Below are 17,734 nucleotides of genomic sequence, written 5' to 3'. Positions count from 1 at the left end.
TGAACTTTACACATTGAAACTTGGTAAGAACAGCAGCTTACCAGAGACTCGTCTATTTCCTCATCAGAGCCATCATCGTCACTGTCTTCATCGTCTTCTCTTACTCTTCCATACCCTAAGGACCCAGGAAGTCTGTTAAACTCCTAGCAATTTCACGTGGCAAAGAAAAGCCTATATATACTGGTTAAACTAACATGTTCCTAGAAAAACATGTATATTACATTTTGATCTACAAAGCAGAAAGATTAAGAAAGCTGTCAGATACAAAATGTGATTTCTATTACATTCCACCAGGATAAAGTAACTCATCACCCAATCAACCAAGGAAGCAGTCAATCCCTACAAAATTTAACATTTCTACATACTACACATAAAATAAGTGAGGAGTACAGAAGTTCCTGATGCTAGGTTTTGACAGAAGCGGCAATAGGAAAATAATTTATATATCCCTTAATATTAATTTCATCCCAAATGTACACATAAACACACAATATACATGTACAGAAAGTACCTCTAACTACAAGGTATCTCTCGATTGCTTGCACCAAAGCCAGAGGGTCAATCTTGACAGGTCCACCCTTCCACTGCTTCACATTTGCACAGTCTGGATGTCTTTGTAACTGGCATTTTAACTGATGTGTGTTGAAAAATTTTAAAGCCTGTGATCCTCTGTTGAGAGAAAAGCTCAAGATAATTTATGAAAAAAAAGTTATTCTATTATTTTCAAAACCAACATACACTAACTAAAATAAAAGCAAGATAATACAAACTCTGCATTTTTCTTCAGACACAAAGTAGCACTTACCAGTTATGTATATAGTAAAGCTAGCAATTCCAAGTTATTGGAAAAAACTTTTCATGATAAAATAAGAAATAAAAGAGGATGTGTACGCATGCATATGAAAACGTTAAATCAACCTTCCATCTCTGTCCCACCATGAATCTATGTAAGTGGAAATACCTCACGATCGAGATTTAATTATTTCCGCAGGATAAAAATTCCTGAACCATTCGGGCATGCTCACTTCTGCAATATTTTGCCATTGCCTACGAAATCCTATTTATTTAAAGACAAACAACAAACCCTCTCATTTTTGTTTTCAAAGATTTCAGCTACAAAATTACTTTAAAAACTAACCTTTAAATTTTACTTTGCTATAGTCTTTTGAGTGAAGCGGTTTAACAGCTATACCAGTCTAGACCTGGTAATGATATTCAACTGCTCATTGCTGAAAAGGTCTGGCAAGAGTAAGACGAGTTTAAAATGCAGTTATCTACAAGGTTCCATAACGCATGCAAACAGGGGTATGGGAAAGAATATTCCATTATATTGATATATACATATGTAAACATACATATTTTACACAAATTTAGATAAAAATGTAAAACACTATGGTTTTCTCAAATATATTTGAAAGTGTCCCTTTATTTCATAAAAATCTTCCAGGACAGTTTAATAATCAAAATTAAATACCACTCTCTACATTAAATTTCAAAGCAGAAAAAAACCTAGTCCACACTGATCACTTCATTATTCAATAATGCATACTGTTTCAATTCAGTCAGAATTTTAAATGTCTTTAAAACACACCAGAGTGTGTTTTTTAAACCCAAACTACTTTTTAAAATTTTCTAGGCTGCTAGTCATAATATTCCAGGAAGCATGTAACATTCTGTAAGAACACAACAATGAACTTAATGAATTCTTTCTGCAGCACTTCATGAGTCCTGTAAAACTACTTTATTATGGAAAAAAAATAAAACTTATTTGTTAAAGCCCATCAAAATGCAAAGTTTTTGCAAAACCACTTATAATGAAATCACAATATTGCACAGAAAGTAAACATTTTATTATCCATACCTACAAAGTTCTTGGAGAAAAGCTTTATACATTAAAGTACATCAATTTAAGGAAAACTAAGCCTATTACAACTTTCCAGCACAAGTTGGTTTTATATTTTCAAAACATCATGTTTAAGATACGGGGTACGACTTTAGGGATAAAAATTATTTGATTCACACTTTAGAATATTTAATTTCTGCGGTCTTTAGAGATGAATGTTCTTTGAGCAGACCAAGATGTCACTAGACCTCTTGCCACCTGACCTCAACGAAATAAAGCATAAAGTCCAATGGCAAGGGCACACCTAGGCAATGATCCTTACCTGCCTCCTGTGCCATTTCCACTCGGAAAGTCATGCACTTTGACTGGAAACTGTTCCATCTGGCTGAGGCAGTTGTTCATCTTGTGAACTAATGCCAACAAAGGTGCATTACCCACTGGTTCTACTCTTCCAGTGGGCTCCTCTCCAGGAAGCTGAAGTTATAAATAAACCAACAGGTTAAGCAAGGCCTCGTGAAAATGGAATGCTCAACAAGAAAATTTAATAGGCAGTTTTACAAGATCTAATCTACTGAACCTTTTTTGATGGATTTGGTTAGAACAGTGTTTCCAAAGAAATTATTTCAATAAAGACATTCTTTCTGTATAGGCCCACAATCCCATATTCACAATTCCCAAGTCCAAAAGGCTTGAAAACACAACTCATTTAGTGGCAAAACCTGACTCAGACAGACACAAGGCCATTTGCAGTCTTTATTCAACCTTTATTTAGTAGGAATAGTCCTATGTTTTGCTGCAAAAATATTTAATGTGTACAAAGTACTGTTCAGAATCCACTGGGGATATATCAGGTAATACATGCTGTATATACTGTATGGTAGAACTCGTGAAACCCATCCAGCCCCAAGGAGTTTCAGTAAGAGATTACAGACCTGCACATAATTTTAAGCATGGTATAAAACTATATCCAATATTGCTACACATCTAATGATTCTCAAATAAACATCAATTCTGCTTTAGGTAGCTGCACAAGTTAAAATAATATAAGCAATGCCTGCAAACACTGAAAAGACATGGTGACACAGTTTCACACAGGAGACTTGTCCTTAGCCCTATTACACAGCTGAACCAGAGAATCTTCCCTAGGGATGCCTTCTCTTAAGCCATTATGAACAAGCAGAGTGATGTTGAGTCAACAGTGTTCAGGTTACTCTCTTGCTCTCACTCACTGAGGGTGAAGGAACTGAAGCTGCTCTGTGGCTTCTGGTCTCATAATCCACATTATAAATGGTGATGAAGTACTCTTCAATGAAATTGTTAGTTCTGTGTTTCACATACAAAATAGAAATGTATATGTGTCTACTCTATCTTATGTCTATAGCTACACTATGTCTACTGTATTTCCCTTAAAAAAATATACTGCAAACTGCAATGTTTAAAAACAGATATTGAGAATAAAATACATTCACAAGTGAGAGACTACTATTAATGGCTTGCCTGACAGAAAAACAAAGACTCAAGATTCATCAACCACAGAAAAGGCCCTTGCTTCAAGTCACCATTTCGTTGTTTTATTATTTACCTGATGTATAAAAGACTAATGAATCCAACTGTGTATAATAAGCAAGCTAAACACTTTACCTCAATATCTTGACCAAAAACTACTCGAAATTACTACTGGGATGAGAATATACACACTAGTGAACAATGACGCTTAAAGTAAGACACACAGGCATTATTATTAGATAACTTACTGGAGAAGAAAAAAATACATGAAGGAATCTCTTTAATCTGATCTCTCTGCTCACAGCATCCTTTTCGCTTTTAGATGTCAAATAAAGCAACAGCTGCTTCACAAATCCACTATGTTGGATTTCAAATGATGAAACATCTGACTCTGAGACTATGCTACGGATTTCTACAAGGCACTCAGCTCCACCATCCACCTGAAAGAGTTGAAAACAATATTTACTGATTTCGACAGCCTTTACTAAATGCACAATTCACATTTCCCCAAAAGCAATTGGATACTTTCTTAACACCTTTAAAAAAGAAGGCAGGGGCAGGTGGTGCATTCTTGGTAGAGCTTTGAAAAATAACATCTTACCTACACACACATTCACAAAATGTTACTACTTCATGACAAAAAACCAGTATCCATACTAACATTAAAAAAAAAACAAAAACCTTCATATTCAACCAATGGAATTGTGTTAAAAAATTAAAAAAAGACAAAGGATGAGAATACGAATGGAGGAATGGAGCTACAATACCAAAATGAAAAGAGATATAACACGAGTTCAAGGTATGGCTTTACATTAGTACATTTAAAGTATGAATGAAACAGACAATTTCTTGGAAAACATGTACTACGCATATTGCTCAAAGTATATCAAAAATGCAAACAGAGTCAAATGAAACACAAAAGGCTTAGTTATTACATCTCTATCCTCTCTGAGTACTCTCAGGCCACAGGTAAAGAGGGGTTAAGGAAGGTCTTCTCAATGCTAACACCTGTAGCTGAAGAGGACTGAGAGAAGAGATGTGCTTGAGGGACATTTCTAAAGTCTCTTCATTTGTCAAGAAATAAGGGAGGTGAAGGAAAGAAAGTCAAAGACCAGATGTCTAGCCCATCTAATGATAAATGATGCACGAAAAGTCAAGGGACAAGTTAAAGAAATGTCAGCAGCAAAGGTACATGTCTGGCTAAAAAGCTAGAGAGTCACCAAGGAAAAGAAGAGCAGGACGGAAGAGACGCCGGAAGAGACAGAAGTGAACCAGCCAGATGCACCAGTCACGGTACCTGGAGGTTGAGTTGTTCGGTTGCAGCACAAAGTCTCTGAAGGACATTCAATGCAGGGTTGCTTCCATCCATGTTCTCAGAACTGAAATAACGCTCTACAAATTTATGCGCCTGCTCTTTAATCCAACCTTTGATTTTTTCTCTGCCAGAAGGAAAAAGATATTAAAGTCTCAGTGTACACAGAAAGGATTTCAATTATAACTTCTGGTCAAAGGCAAATAGTTGCTACATTTAAAATCCTTTTTGGCCTATGCTTATAGACTAGTAAATTCAGATTCCACATTAACCCAATTAAGTTTCAGTTTGAAGGTGGGCTAAGATATACCTAGAGAAATGCACAGGTACTTAAAATACATTTCAGGTCATTACATGAAGACCAAAGAAACAGTTCGAACTTTTAGGGACTCTACAACCTAAGAGTTTCCTGAGTGTTCACCTGAAAGCAATTTTACATGACTGTTCTCTAAGGTACAGACATATCTGCACTGTCCTTTATTTATGTTCCCTGGAGAGCTGAAGTAAAGAACTATAGACAAGAAATATCCACCTATTAGGTGCACAATTAGCTATGACAGCTGAGACCTCGCTGTTTAAATTACAAATTCTCATGGCTTCAGAAATCTATTTGCTTAATTATTTTTATTAACTGAAGTTCAGAACCACCAACCAACCAAAGCAATCAACCAAACAAAAAGAACTTCCTTGTTTTCCCAATGGAATTTGATTTTTGTAAATGTCTTATTTGCAGAAGAAGCACTCCTTGCTGGTATGTTACATCCAGAGCCAAAAGACAAAACAATCCATAGGATTTTAAAGAAATAATTTTTTAATGCCATAAACTGGTGTGAAATCGTTTAGCTGACAGAATTCTAAGTTTCTAAAAAAGGGCTCTGCTCTAAGAGCCTTACCTTCCATTGTAAAGGGTAGAGGAGGGTTATCATAAAAGAGCGCGCACGTATGTGTACAAAAAATACGTCCGCTTTCTTTTTCTAGAACAGAACTACGGGACAGGTTCAATGGGAAACCTATCTGTTTGGCTCTGAACATACACAACTCCCAAGTAGACATGTTGAAAGGAATTTTAAAATGTGAGACTGGAATGCAGGACAAAGCCAGACACAGGGTTCAAGAATTGAGAATCAGCTCCATCCTTGAGCTATGCCACCACCTCTGAGCGTAAATTAAAGATCTGTGTCCATGTTTCATCTCCATATAATAAATATGCTGACCGAAAAATGGGAAGTTTTTCTGACCTGAGAACAGAGGTGACACAGAACCCCCCACACCCTACCTGTTATTGGATATGGTGTCCTTTGAGGCGGCCCTGGCAAGACCACTAACTCCCGCAGCTCGGGCCGGTTCAATGTTGTTGCTGTGAGACTGTGCGCTTAACCTTCCCCACGTTTTTGGATTCAAGCTTGCCAGGAAAGAAGATTTAGGTGACTGAGTAGTGGTGGGGCTTTTAGCTATGAAAAGAGAATGATGGTTAAATCATTTCAGTGCAATCGATGAAAACCAACTGAATTTTAAGATTCCCACTCTTAATAAATTAGCTAAAAGAACTAACAACACTGGGAATTCAGGAAACTCAGGCATGCTTCAAAGCTATCAGCAATTTTAATGAAGTATGTATCCTTAACTGCTACCACCTTTCCCTTTACTGCCTCATAGTTTCATCACAAAAATTACCTTGATTGTCTACTTTGTCATCATCTCTTGGAGGTGAATACTTTGGCCTTCTTGATCCTCGTTTTGGCAGTCGTTTTCTCTTTAGAACATCACTTAATCGACTGTCACATGGGAAAACATGGGGTAAGTTTAGCGCTACCATGATTTAGTATCATCACTCATTTAAAAGCAAGCTAAAATGGCAGAATATTGTTAAAACACGGTATTTTTCATTTAGTGATTATTTAATGCCAACTCTGCACCAATGTTCTAGAAGTGTACAAGACACAGAAAATGATTAGTTCAGAAAATAGCTAGCTATTTGACTATACTGAACTACTAAAAAGAAAACCAGGGACTTCCCTGGTGGCGCAGTGGTTAAGAATCCACCTGCCAATGCAGAGGACACAGGTTTGAGCCCTAGTCCAGGAAGATCCCACATGCCGTGGAGCAACTAAGCCCGTGAGCCACAACTACTGAAGCCCGCGTGCCTAGAGCCCGAGCTCTGCAACAAGAGAAGCCGCCGCAATGAGAAGCCCATGTGCCACACTGAAGAGTAGCCCCCGCTCGCCACAACTAGAGAAAGCCGGTGCACAGCAACGAAGACCCAATGCTACCAAATATAAATAAAGAAATTAATTAATTTTAAAAAAGAAAACCAAATAGAGTATCTCATTAATCCTGTGTTAAACTCCATTATTAAATGCAGTACATACATAAAGCATAGGAAACAAATATGCAATGCATAAACTAGAAAAAGAATATGTTAAATTTGGGTACCTTACTTCTTCCCTAACCTAAATGACAATAAGTAAAATATACATAGCATTGAGTGTTAATATTATCAAAATACCTTCCAATACTACCCAAAGGAATTTCATGGTGTGTAATGGCAGTAACATCCTAAATGAATGCATTTATAAGTACTTTTTTAAAAACTTCAAAATTATCTGTAAACAAATGTGGCAAGTGATAGTCTGAGCAGCCTATTTTGAATTAGAATATATGAAAACAGAACGTATGTAGCCTTTGCGTACTATTTTCACTATCTTTAACAACACTAGAAATAGTTTAAAATATCATCCTTCAAATAACAAAGCTACATCAAGTGGGGAAGAAGAAAAAAAGTTCTGGTTCAGTTGGTCTATGACCCAAGTAAGAAAAAGTTTGAAAAAAATATTTAAAGTCTCCCAACATCTGACATGTCTCCTGAAAACACTTAATAGTGTGGTCAATATACCTGACGATCAGGACAAGTGAACTTTCAAGGAATAAACTTAAACAATTCCACCTTTACGAATTTACATAAACTTTTCATTTAAAACCATATTAGAAGAGAAAGGAATCACTTAAAACTCTGAAAGTATTTTAAGAAAAAGGTCCTTTCCTCTTTCTTTAAGAGTATCAACTGTCAGAACCTATAATCATATAGGTTCTTTGCATTGCATATTTGTTTCATATATTTTACGTATGTAGCTCAGAAATACGGCATTTGTCTGAGCTGCATCATATTTTACCAAGTGCCTGTGCTATAATATAGTATTGGGCTGGCCAAAAAAGTTAGATTGGATTTTTCCGTAACATCTGCAATGACTTAAGGTTACTGCAGCAGCTGCGGGAGGGAGCAGGGCTCGGGAGGAAGTAGAGAGGCAGGCAAGGCTGGGAGGGAAAATGGCAAGATAATCCAACTTGAAAACAGTGAAGGTGGAGGGTCTCTGGCATTCTCAAACTCCTTGGACTGTGCCCACTACATGGTACCACTTAAACCCAGCAGCTTCCTAAAATTAACAGTGGCTGTGCCAGAAGTCACAGAACTGCCAAAATTCATACTTAAACCAGGCTGGACAACTGCCACCAAGGGGCACCAAAAGCAGCTGGGGTTCGGAGTGGGCTAGCTTCACAGGACAATGCTACCTTGCAGCTTATAAGATTAAATGTTTGGACCCCACTTATTAAGTATAATGTTTTACCAAGATCTACTTTTCAGCTTACATCAAAGAAACAAAAACACTTTTAGAGTGTGACTTGTTTCAACACAACAAAATGAAAACCAACACGAGGGTTTGGTAATGTTCTCAGCAGCACCGTACAACAAAGGAATTAAAAAAGAGGTGGAAGCAGAGAACTTAGAACTCTCATTTGCCTTTATTAACAGCAAAAGTTCCCATATGCCAATTAAAGATAAATGGGAAATCGGGATCTTTTTTCCTTCACAGTCTAAAAATTCCGATTTTTAATATTTTTCACTATACTAAATATCTGGATTTCTTAAAGCTGGTATGTATGCTGCAATACAGTAAATAATCGCAAGATTATGGAATCAGAAATGAGGGCTCAAATCCCGCATCTGTAAAATAAGTACACGACACTATACCAGTCACTTAGCTTCTCTGAGCCTTAGTTCCCTTGTATGGAAACACCATGTATCTCTTGTGGTTCCTAAACATGGCTCAATACAACAGGTTTCCTCCCATTCCCATTAAATATCTAACACAATATACATGGAAAAATAGAAAACGTACACTCTCCATAATATTTTACCATTTACTTCCCTGTGTGAGTCTCAGGTACCAGGGCAGAGTTAAAGGCAAAGAGCACAAAAATCACTGCAAAACTCTGACTTACCCTTGAGGGCTCAGATCTAAAGAATCATCTCTGCTGTGCTGCAAGCTGGGGGATCCCAAGTCAGCTGAGGCGTTAGTGGCAGCCGTGGCTGTTCCACTGCTGACAGACGTCGTGGACCCCAAGGATCCTGACCCATTCGTACATGCCTTTGGTGGACTTGTCAACAATGATTCCGATTCTGCTAAGTGTTTTACTTGATGCATTACACCTTTACAGAGCAGAGATTAAAGAGAGTATGTGTTAATCAGGACCACCTCCCCACCATTATAAGATCCCTAAATGCTAACACGGATTCACAAGGAATGAATAAAAAGTACCCGGCAAATAGGAAAATAACTTTAGGTGCCAGAGTCTTCAACTTGACTCCAAAGAATAGTAGGCAAATTCAAAATTAAAGAAAAGATATTTATACAGGCTGTCTGCCAATACTCAAAACCCGAATGTAGGATACGTAATGGGGTCACATGTAAATTCCTACTGGAAATAAAATACCCTTTATAAAAACAATAAGCAATTACAGAAATGCAGTGCACCTGTGGCTTGATAGCCAGAAGGAAGAAAAAGACCTACAGTCATTAACTTCAAATACTACAATGAGATAAGATCACAGTAACACTACTGCCAAAAAAAGAGAACACCAGCTATTGAAGGATGGTGATTTTCACATCCTTGGAGGTGTATGAGGAGAAATGAACAGTAACTTATAAGGCAGGGTTTATATTTGGGGTTGGACTGTGGCAAGATATACATGAGAGGAGGGGGGAATATAAAGGTGTGTGTCTGAATATTGGTGTGTAAAACTATATGCAAATCTGTGTGTCTGAATGTATGTGAGTGCATGTTCACACAATCACATTTTTCTGGGGAAGAGTTCAGAGCTTTCCATCAGATTCTTTTATTAAAAAAAAAAGTCTGAATGAATTCAAACTTCAGGCATTCGTTCCATGAGTATTATTTGCAGCAATCATATGCCAGACCGTGTGCTAGGGACTAAGGATATGGCCGTGGCTAAGAGAAATGGATTCAGGGCACTTATTAACTAATAAGAAAGATACATCTCGTTCCATGAGTATTATTTGCAGCAATCATATGCCAGACCGTGTGCTAGGGACTACGGATATGGCCGTGGCTAAGAGAAATGGATTCAGGGCACTTATTAACTAATAAGAAAGATACATCTAACAAGAAACTACAAATAAAGAGTGAACTGCTTATGAAAAAGAAAATACAGTGCTGTTGGTGCATACAATCGGGAGATGTAACAATCTAGAAGGCAGGCTAGATCTTTAGGAGTAAGTGACATTTAAGTGGAACCTGAAAGAACAGTGAGACAAGCCAGATGCAAAGGGGTAGAACCAATCTACATTCCTCCATAAACTTCATAATGTACATGCTATATAAATATTTGGGGGCGGGGAATTCAACCTGACGGCATAGTTGATTCTACCAAAGTTTTTTAAAAAAATCATTGAGAAAAAAGACCGATTCTGATATGCTTCCAAATCAGAAAGCAACTAAAAGCAAACAACAACAAAAACAGAAAACCAAAAACAAAATACAGAATGCAAAATACAAGATAATCTAAGGCTAAAAATAAGAATACATACCAGGCATTTATGTGAGCATAGAAAATCTGATTTGTTAACCATAGTTACTATCTCTGGGAAATGGAGAGAGTTTGCCTTCTATTTCACATAAATGTGTAGTGCTGGATTTTTTTTGAAAACTCACTGCTATTTGAACAGAGCTAATAAGAAACAGTGAAAACTTCTTCCCATCTGATTCAATACTATTACACTAGCATGTCTGTTACATTCTCAAGATGTAAAGAGAGATGAATCCAGCATAAGAAAAGGTGATCAAAAGAATGGAAAACAGATCATATGCATAAAGAACCAGGACTGTTTCTAAGACTGAAGATGAAGTATTACGTGAGGGGAAAACACCATCATTTTCTGCATCCTCACAAGACCAACGTAACCTAATAGACCAAAAAGACCCATAAAGAGATTTCTGTTGACGAGAAGGAACTTTTGTTATCTTGGCAGGTTTAAAAAGAATAAAACACCCAAATGAGTGATACAGTTTCATCTTTGAGGTCTTCAAGAAAAGAATGGAAAAGTATCATGTCCCCTAGGCTGATTTTGACATTGAAATTCCTCAAATTAGAGGACTACACCAATTGCATTCTGAAGATTATTCCAAGCCTTGAAATATTCCATTATCTACATAGTGAAGTAAAAAAATAATCCCTTTTACAGCTGTTCTGATCTACTAACAGGATTCTTTGGGAAAGTGACCTCTGACTTTTTCAAAAAATTTTTATGGGCAACTATATGTTATCAGCATAAAAAGAAAAGTCAATGATTGCTTCTGGGCCATAAACACTCAAATCATTGAAACTTACTAAGCGTTCATCAACAGACAGTGAATCTCACACAATCTATAACAAAAGATTTATAAAAGATGCTCTATATGTATTAAAGCTGTAAGCATGCAAATATCTTACATAAAAATAACAGTTTAACTTTTTTCTATAGAGTATAACTATACTTCTACTGAAATAATGTTTAGACTAAAAGATTAACCATGAATTAACTATCATGAACGGCATTACCTTCTCTTCTGAAATAAACACTAAAAATATCAGGTAGCTTCTGCATTAAGATCTCTGCCATCTGAAGTGCTCCAACTACTATCTTCAGGTCCTGGCTTGATAGCATGGAAGCAATATGACTAAAAAAGAAAGCATTTGTATATAAAACATTTGTCTGAATTTGATAATTACTGCTGGCCATCCTACTTTAAATTTGACAGCAAAATATTTTAAGTGTCAAACCAATCCACCAGAACAAGAATTTTTCTTAAATGCTCAACTTCTGCATTTAATTTATTCTTTATCAAAGGTGTTTGTGAATACAGAAAGACAACGAAGGGCTCAAAATATTCCAAATAAACTGTTTTGTGCATATTTTTTCTGTACTATTTCTTTAAAGATTTCTGAAGTTACTTGCAGAGACTTGGATTTCTAAAGCGTTTTCACCACTTTCATGAACACACCTTGAAACAGCATGATTTTTCAGGACATCCTTTAGAAGTTCGGCATCCGCGAAATAAATTATCCTAAGAATTGCTCTAAGGCACTTATGTCTGACCGCAGGTCCTGCTGAGGAACTATACACTTCATAAAGAACACCAAATAATGTCTTAATAAAAGACTTAGCCAGTTCCGGATCCTCTTTCATAAGCTGTGCTCGAGCATCATCCTTCTTTAACTCTGAATATCCACCTGTAATAAAAAAAGTATAATCCTAAAGCTACAGACTTCAGAAACACAATAAAGTAAATAACATAAAGCATTCAAGCTGATGTAATTATCTGAAATGCTACAAAAACTTTTTGGTTATAAAGCAAATTAACTTATCTAATGCAATCAACTGGGGTCTATAAATGGCATTAAGACAAATTTTAGCCAGCTAAAAAACCACCGGCCATTCTGGCCAGCTGAAAAGCACAAGGCACCACTACACTGGATCTCTTATTTTTACTAATATATGTTCCACAAAATATTGGAGATGTTTCAGTATTAGCCAGTTAAACCACTGGTAAGAAATAAACAGAGCTGAAAAACTGGACAGTGAGTATGTAGCAAGAAACTGGAAAAACAAGATGACCTGTCACTTTGATTAGAGGGAATAAGGTGCAGGGGAAAGGTAACAGATGAAAAGCGCTAGAACAGGGGTTGGCAAAGTATGGTCCAAAGGCCCAATCCACCCACCACCTATTTTTGTAAATAAATTTTATCGGAACACAACCACATATATTTGTTTACATATCATATATGGCTGTTTGGCAGCTACAAGAGCAGTGCTGAATACAGAGACTGCATGGCCTGCAAAGGTTAAAATATTTACTATCTGGTCCTTTTCAGAAACAGTATGCTGACCCTTGCACGCTAGCCTAGACCTGCAAAAGCAATGAACTAAATCCCTCAGGAAAGGAACAAATGACAGAAACCTGAAAAGAAAAAAAAAAATCACAATCACCTATTCTTCATTAATTAAGAGAATTTTGGTGGGAAAGTATAAAATAAAAGGTTGGAAAGAACTAATATGATGGGGTGTGAGTGGATCCAAAGATAAAACAGGGATAAAAGGATCGGATTTAAAAAACTGCATGGGCTGCAGAGAACAAACTGGCGGTTGCCAAAGGGGAGGGGGTGAGGGGAGAAAAGAAGTAAGTGAGGGAGATTAAGGGGAACAAACTTCCAGGTGCAGAATAAAGGAGGCACGAGTAAGAAAGGTACAGCATGGAGAATACAGTCACTTACTGTTGTATATAATACCTTTGGTGACAGATAGTAAGTAGACTTATCATGGCGATCATTTGAAATGTACAGAAGTACTGAATCACTATGTTGTGTAACAGGAGCTAACATAGTGTTGTAAGTTCATTATACTTCAAAACCAAACTCAAAGAGATCTGATTTGTGGTTACTGGGGCGGGGGCGGGGGTTGGGGTGGGGGGGGAGGGGGGCGACGGGGGGCGGACTGGATGAATGCAGTCAAAAGGTATAAGCTTTTCCAGTTATAAGGTAAATTAGTACTAGGGATGTAACGTACATGACAAATGTAGTTAACACTGCTGATGTTATATATGAACGTTAAGAGTTTCTTACCACACACAAAATTTTTTTTTCTATTTCTTTAATTTCTATCTATGAGAAGCTGGATGTTCACTCAACTTATGTGATAATCATTTCATGACGTAAGTCAAGCCATTATGTTGTACACCTTAAACTTACACAGTGCTGTGTGTCAATTATATCTCAATAACACTGGAAGGCGGTGGTGGGGAAAGGGATGCACAGGACAATTCTGACTAGAGTCCAGGACACTGCAAATCACAGAAGTAGGAAAATCTTGGGGAAGATGCCAGTTAATATTGGCTCATTTGCCGATTAAAGCAACAACAAAAAATTAATTACTACTATGCAACTGTCTTAAGTTTAATAATAACACTCCATAAAACAATTATTTGTTATTGCAAATACTACTCACAGACAATACAGTACTACTTTTAACTCAAAAGATACTTACTACTGTTAGTATTGGCTAAGGGGTTAGGTTTTCTCTGAATGGCACGTGCTGTTCCCGTGTCCTCATTGATTTGCTGCATAGAATTAAAATCAATAGTATAAACTCGTCCCAGAGTGGACAAGCTTATCTCATCCTCACCGACCTGATGGGCTGCCTGAGAGCAAAGAGAGAGAAACCTTGAATATAAACATGGAGAAATTTATCAACTTAAGACACAGTGGGAACCCTCAATAAATGCTAACTTACATATTTGTTTCATCAGGTTTTAGATGGTGAAGTAACTGAATATACAAGTTTTAATAGTGTGGATGTGACAAAACTCATTCACTCAACAAACCGTTTTTAATTAAACACAAATATATATTACAGGACCTATCAGGTCCCCTGAGACAAATACAGGTAAAATCCTGATGAAGGATCCAGTCATGCAGAATCACTGACATGAAGACGACACTATTTGTGTTAAAAAGGCCTTGAAGACATTGCTGACAGAAAAAAAATTGTTATCCATAAATCTTATTATCTAATTCTTAGGTTAAAATGTTATTTACAGCATGGATTCCTAGCAGCTCATCAAAATCCTCCGTTAAACAAAATGATCCTATAAAATTATCCTTAGGAAACAAAAAAGACTTTACATTTAAATGATGCCCTATGGTTGAAAGGGACACAATTGGAACTAAAGAAAGTAATCCCCAGGGGTGGCAAATATTACAAAGTATGTATCTCAAATGAGATAATATGATTAACACTGTTTGCTTGATTTTAGACAGCCTAAAGAAGTGATAAAATATTCATTCTTATGGAATTCCTTGGTTGAATGGAAGACAGGACTCTTAGGAAATATAAGACAGTTAACTAACAGTGAAAATACAATTATCGGGAAAATGCTAAAAAGAAGAATGCTTAGCGTTAGAGACCACGACCTACTTATAAACTAAGGCTAACAATGCACAAAGACCAGTCACCTTTAACTTCCTCATAACATAACAGCTAGCTCTGAATTTAGATATTTTCATAAGATCTTCCAATCTTGTAACATGTTTTTCACAAACTCATTTTTAGAAACTAACTAGGGGAAAGGACCTTAAAGAAAAAAAAGTCTAAGTGTCATGTCCTAAAAAATTCTGATTACACAGGTTGAAATTAGAAATTATATTAATACTTAAAGTAACTTATATATGAAAACATTAGTAAATGATGCTTAACTTCTCAGATAATGCAGTGACCCAACACTTCCTAAACTAGGGCAAATATTTTCCTAACCTGAGAAATTTTTGAAATATTTCTGTGCAAACTTAATATGAAGAAGTATATTAAAAGAAAAAAGAATAAAATCACGCATAAAAACCTTCACAGAAAAAAATCACGAAATATTTTAGTGTGCTTCTTTCCTTTGCCATTATTCTTCTTTTCTTTTGCAGAGTTCCCAAGAGTCAGTCACATAATTTTTTTGAACATTTTGTTTTCATTTATAGCATATCGTATTTTAAGTCATTAAAATCTATCCCATTACGGTCTGGATTATATGCAAACCTATGTATATTTCACAATTTACTTAATCATTCATCTAAAGCTATATATTTAGATTGTTTCCATATTTTTGCTCTTTAAAAATACTGAGAAGCAGCTACTTGTATGTAATCTTTGCTTTTGAGAGATTTCTTCTGGATAGGAGATAGAAGGGACTTCTAGAAACATGTAGCCTAACTCCCTCTCATGTTTCCTTTCAGAAATGAGGAAACTATGGAACAAAGATCTTAAATTACTTGCTCCAAGTCAATCAGGTAGTGAGCAGCAGAAGCAGGACTAGAACACCATGTTTTCTGACCTGAACAGAAATGAGGACCTTGTTCTCAGGAGACAAAATGAGAAAATCTTGAGTTAATTCAACATTGAGCACATTTAAGTACACAAGTCCACCTCCCCACTCCAGCCCTGCACCCACTCTCCACCAAAATAAGACATATTTAAACGGTACGATGAAACTACTACCTCAATGATCCGGCTGTCAATCCTGTTATAGGGATGCCAAAGGCCCCGGTCATCACGCCACTGCCATATCGCACCATCTGTGTTCTGTGCATTTCCCTTCTTAAGCATGGTATCAACTGCAAAAATGCCTTCTTTTGGTAAACATGGCATAAGTTCACTGAAAACAAAAGGTGCAATTATTTTAATAAGTAGCTTCCTGAGCTGTCAGTAAATACCAGGTTTCTAAAGTAAAATACCCTCATATAAACCACAGTTATTACTGGCCCAATCTTTACCAGATCAGAGATGTCAGTTCATACAGTTCTTGAGGACTTCGTGGAACAAGATCAATCTGTTCCTGACAACTTCCATTGGAGGCACCACACAGGAGAAAGTGAAGAGTTTCTGCAATGTCTGTAAAACCAACAACAAAAAGCAAAACCCTATGAAACTACTTATATTGCCATATTTAAAAGGCAATCATTGCCTAGGGGGGAAACAATTAGAAATATTTTCTTGTACAGCTATATACCACAGAAATTAAAGTGAAAAATCCAAATGAGTTGTCATTAAAACCTTAAAAAAATTATGAAGATTTAAACAATTTCTTTCTGAGGACATAAAGTTTGAGTCCTAACCTTCCAGCAAGACACCTAATCACAAATCCACTGCAGAGACTTCAGGGATCTTTTATTACTTTCCTTGAGGAGCTTTGCAAAAAAGTGTACTAAACATATTTTATCCTCGACTCAAGTATATTTGTATATTTGTCTTCAATTCAAATATACTGAAAACATGTGACCAACAGAACAAAACAGCAGTTAAAAGCATCTGAAATTACCATATTGTGATCAGGAAAACCTTTACCTTAAATGACAGTAAGCATGCCAACTAAATTTAAAGATCATTAAAATATCCTCTACCACAAGCTTCCATCCCCAGAAGACATCAGTTTATGGAAGAATTTGCAGGAGAACTAGTTTAGTGTACTGACACTGACAGTGAGTGGAGGAAGCCCCCAGGCTCCAAAGGTTTTGGTCATTCTAACAGCTACGCCCTAAAGACAGGGCTGTGTCTCTGTTGGTATCTAAAAAATACTACACATATGCAAAATATACATAAACATTTCATTGAAATGTTCTGCCAGTAATCAGTAAGTTCTGTTGTCAAGGAAAGTATTCACCATTAATTTGGGCAGAGAGGTGTGGATAAATCTCTGACTCACTGAAACTTCACGAACAGTGATTAAAATTTTTAAACAGTTCTTGAAAAAGTCATTTTGCCAACTTTCTTAAGAAATATGAATAGATGGCAATGGTACATTATTAACTTCTTCTTTTTTAAAGAGATCAGAGGATGACAACAAAATGGAAAGAACCAGAGAGGTTCGCGTTACTGAAGTGGAATGATTATGCGGCAAACTTCCTAAAGTATGCAGAAGAGGTGAAAACATTCATCATGCTAAAGAAAAAATTCCAAAACGTTAAAACAAACAAAAGTCAGACAGGAATTTCCCAAACCAGGATATAGGAAAATGCTGTGCCACACCACACGGTAACAAGAGATAATCCTGTAGGCAAACTTCAAGAAATGGGAAAATTCAAGGGGGCCCTAGGGATTTTAATAAGCAAAGTACATTATGACTACGCAAAAAAAGAGTTAAACCTTTCCCAAGCTTATCTAGGCAGAGAGGACTTTGTTCATGGCATAAGCAAAACAGTG

At 36.5% G+C, this 17,734-nt stretch overlaps 1 protein-coding gene across 20 annotated transcripts in view; it reads right to left on the bottom strand.

Annotated features, from left to right (window-relative positions):
* The window catches only part of TRIP12 (thyroid hormone receptor interactor 12), a 150,947-nt gene that overhangs the window by 27,462 nt on the left and 105,751 nt on the right, over positions 1-17,734 (bottom strand). For 10 of the 20 annotated variants that reach the window (XM_089916250.1, XM_089916248.1, XM_089916257.1 and 7 more), the window contains 13 exons: positions 16,309-16,426; positions 16,031-16,190; positions 14,039-14,192; positions 12,000-12,228; positions 11,557-11,675; positions 8,940-9,147; positions 6,336-6,436; positions 5,938-6,112; positions 4,647-4,788; positions 3,598-3,789; positions 2,166-2,317; positions 512-684; positions 42-115 (listed from right to left, as the gene is read on the bottom strand). In XM_089916250.1, the coding sequence (XP_089772376.1) occupies positions 42-115; positions 512-684; positions 2,166-2,317; positions 3,598-3,789; positions 4,647-4,788; positions 5,938-6,112; positions 6,336-6,436; positions 8,940-9,147; positions 11,557-11,675; positions 12,000-12,228; positions 14,039-14,192; positions 16,031-16,190; positions 16,309-16,426 (1,997 nt within the window). The remainder of the gene's footprint in view (positions 1-41; positions 116-511; positions 685-2,165; positions 2,318-3,597; positions 3,790-4,646; positions 4,789-5,937; positions 6,113-6,335; positions 6,437-8,939; positions 9,148-11,556; positions 11,676-11,999; positions 12,229-14,038; positions 14,193-16,030; positions 16,191-16,308; positions 16,427-17,734) is intronic. The other 10 variants (XM_089916254.1, XM_089916259.1, XM_089916262.1 and 7 more) reach the window with 6 other exon arrangements.

Source organism: Delphinapterus leucas, chromosome 8 (assembly GCF_059928025.1).
Source record: "Delphinapterus leucas isolate spDelLeu-1000000601 "Yukka" chromosome 8, BTC_Dleu_Yukka2, whole genome shotgun sequence".
NCBI lineage: Eukaryota > Metazoa > Chordata > Mammalia > Artiodactyla > Monodontidae > Delphinapterus > Delphinapterus leucas.
Note: the sequence above shows the minus strand (reverse complement) of the source record. Positions and strands in the feature narration are given on the sequence as shown.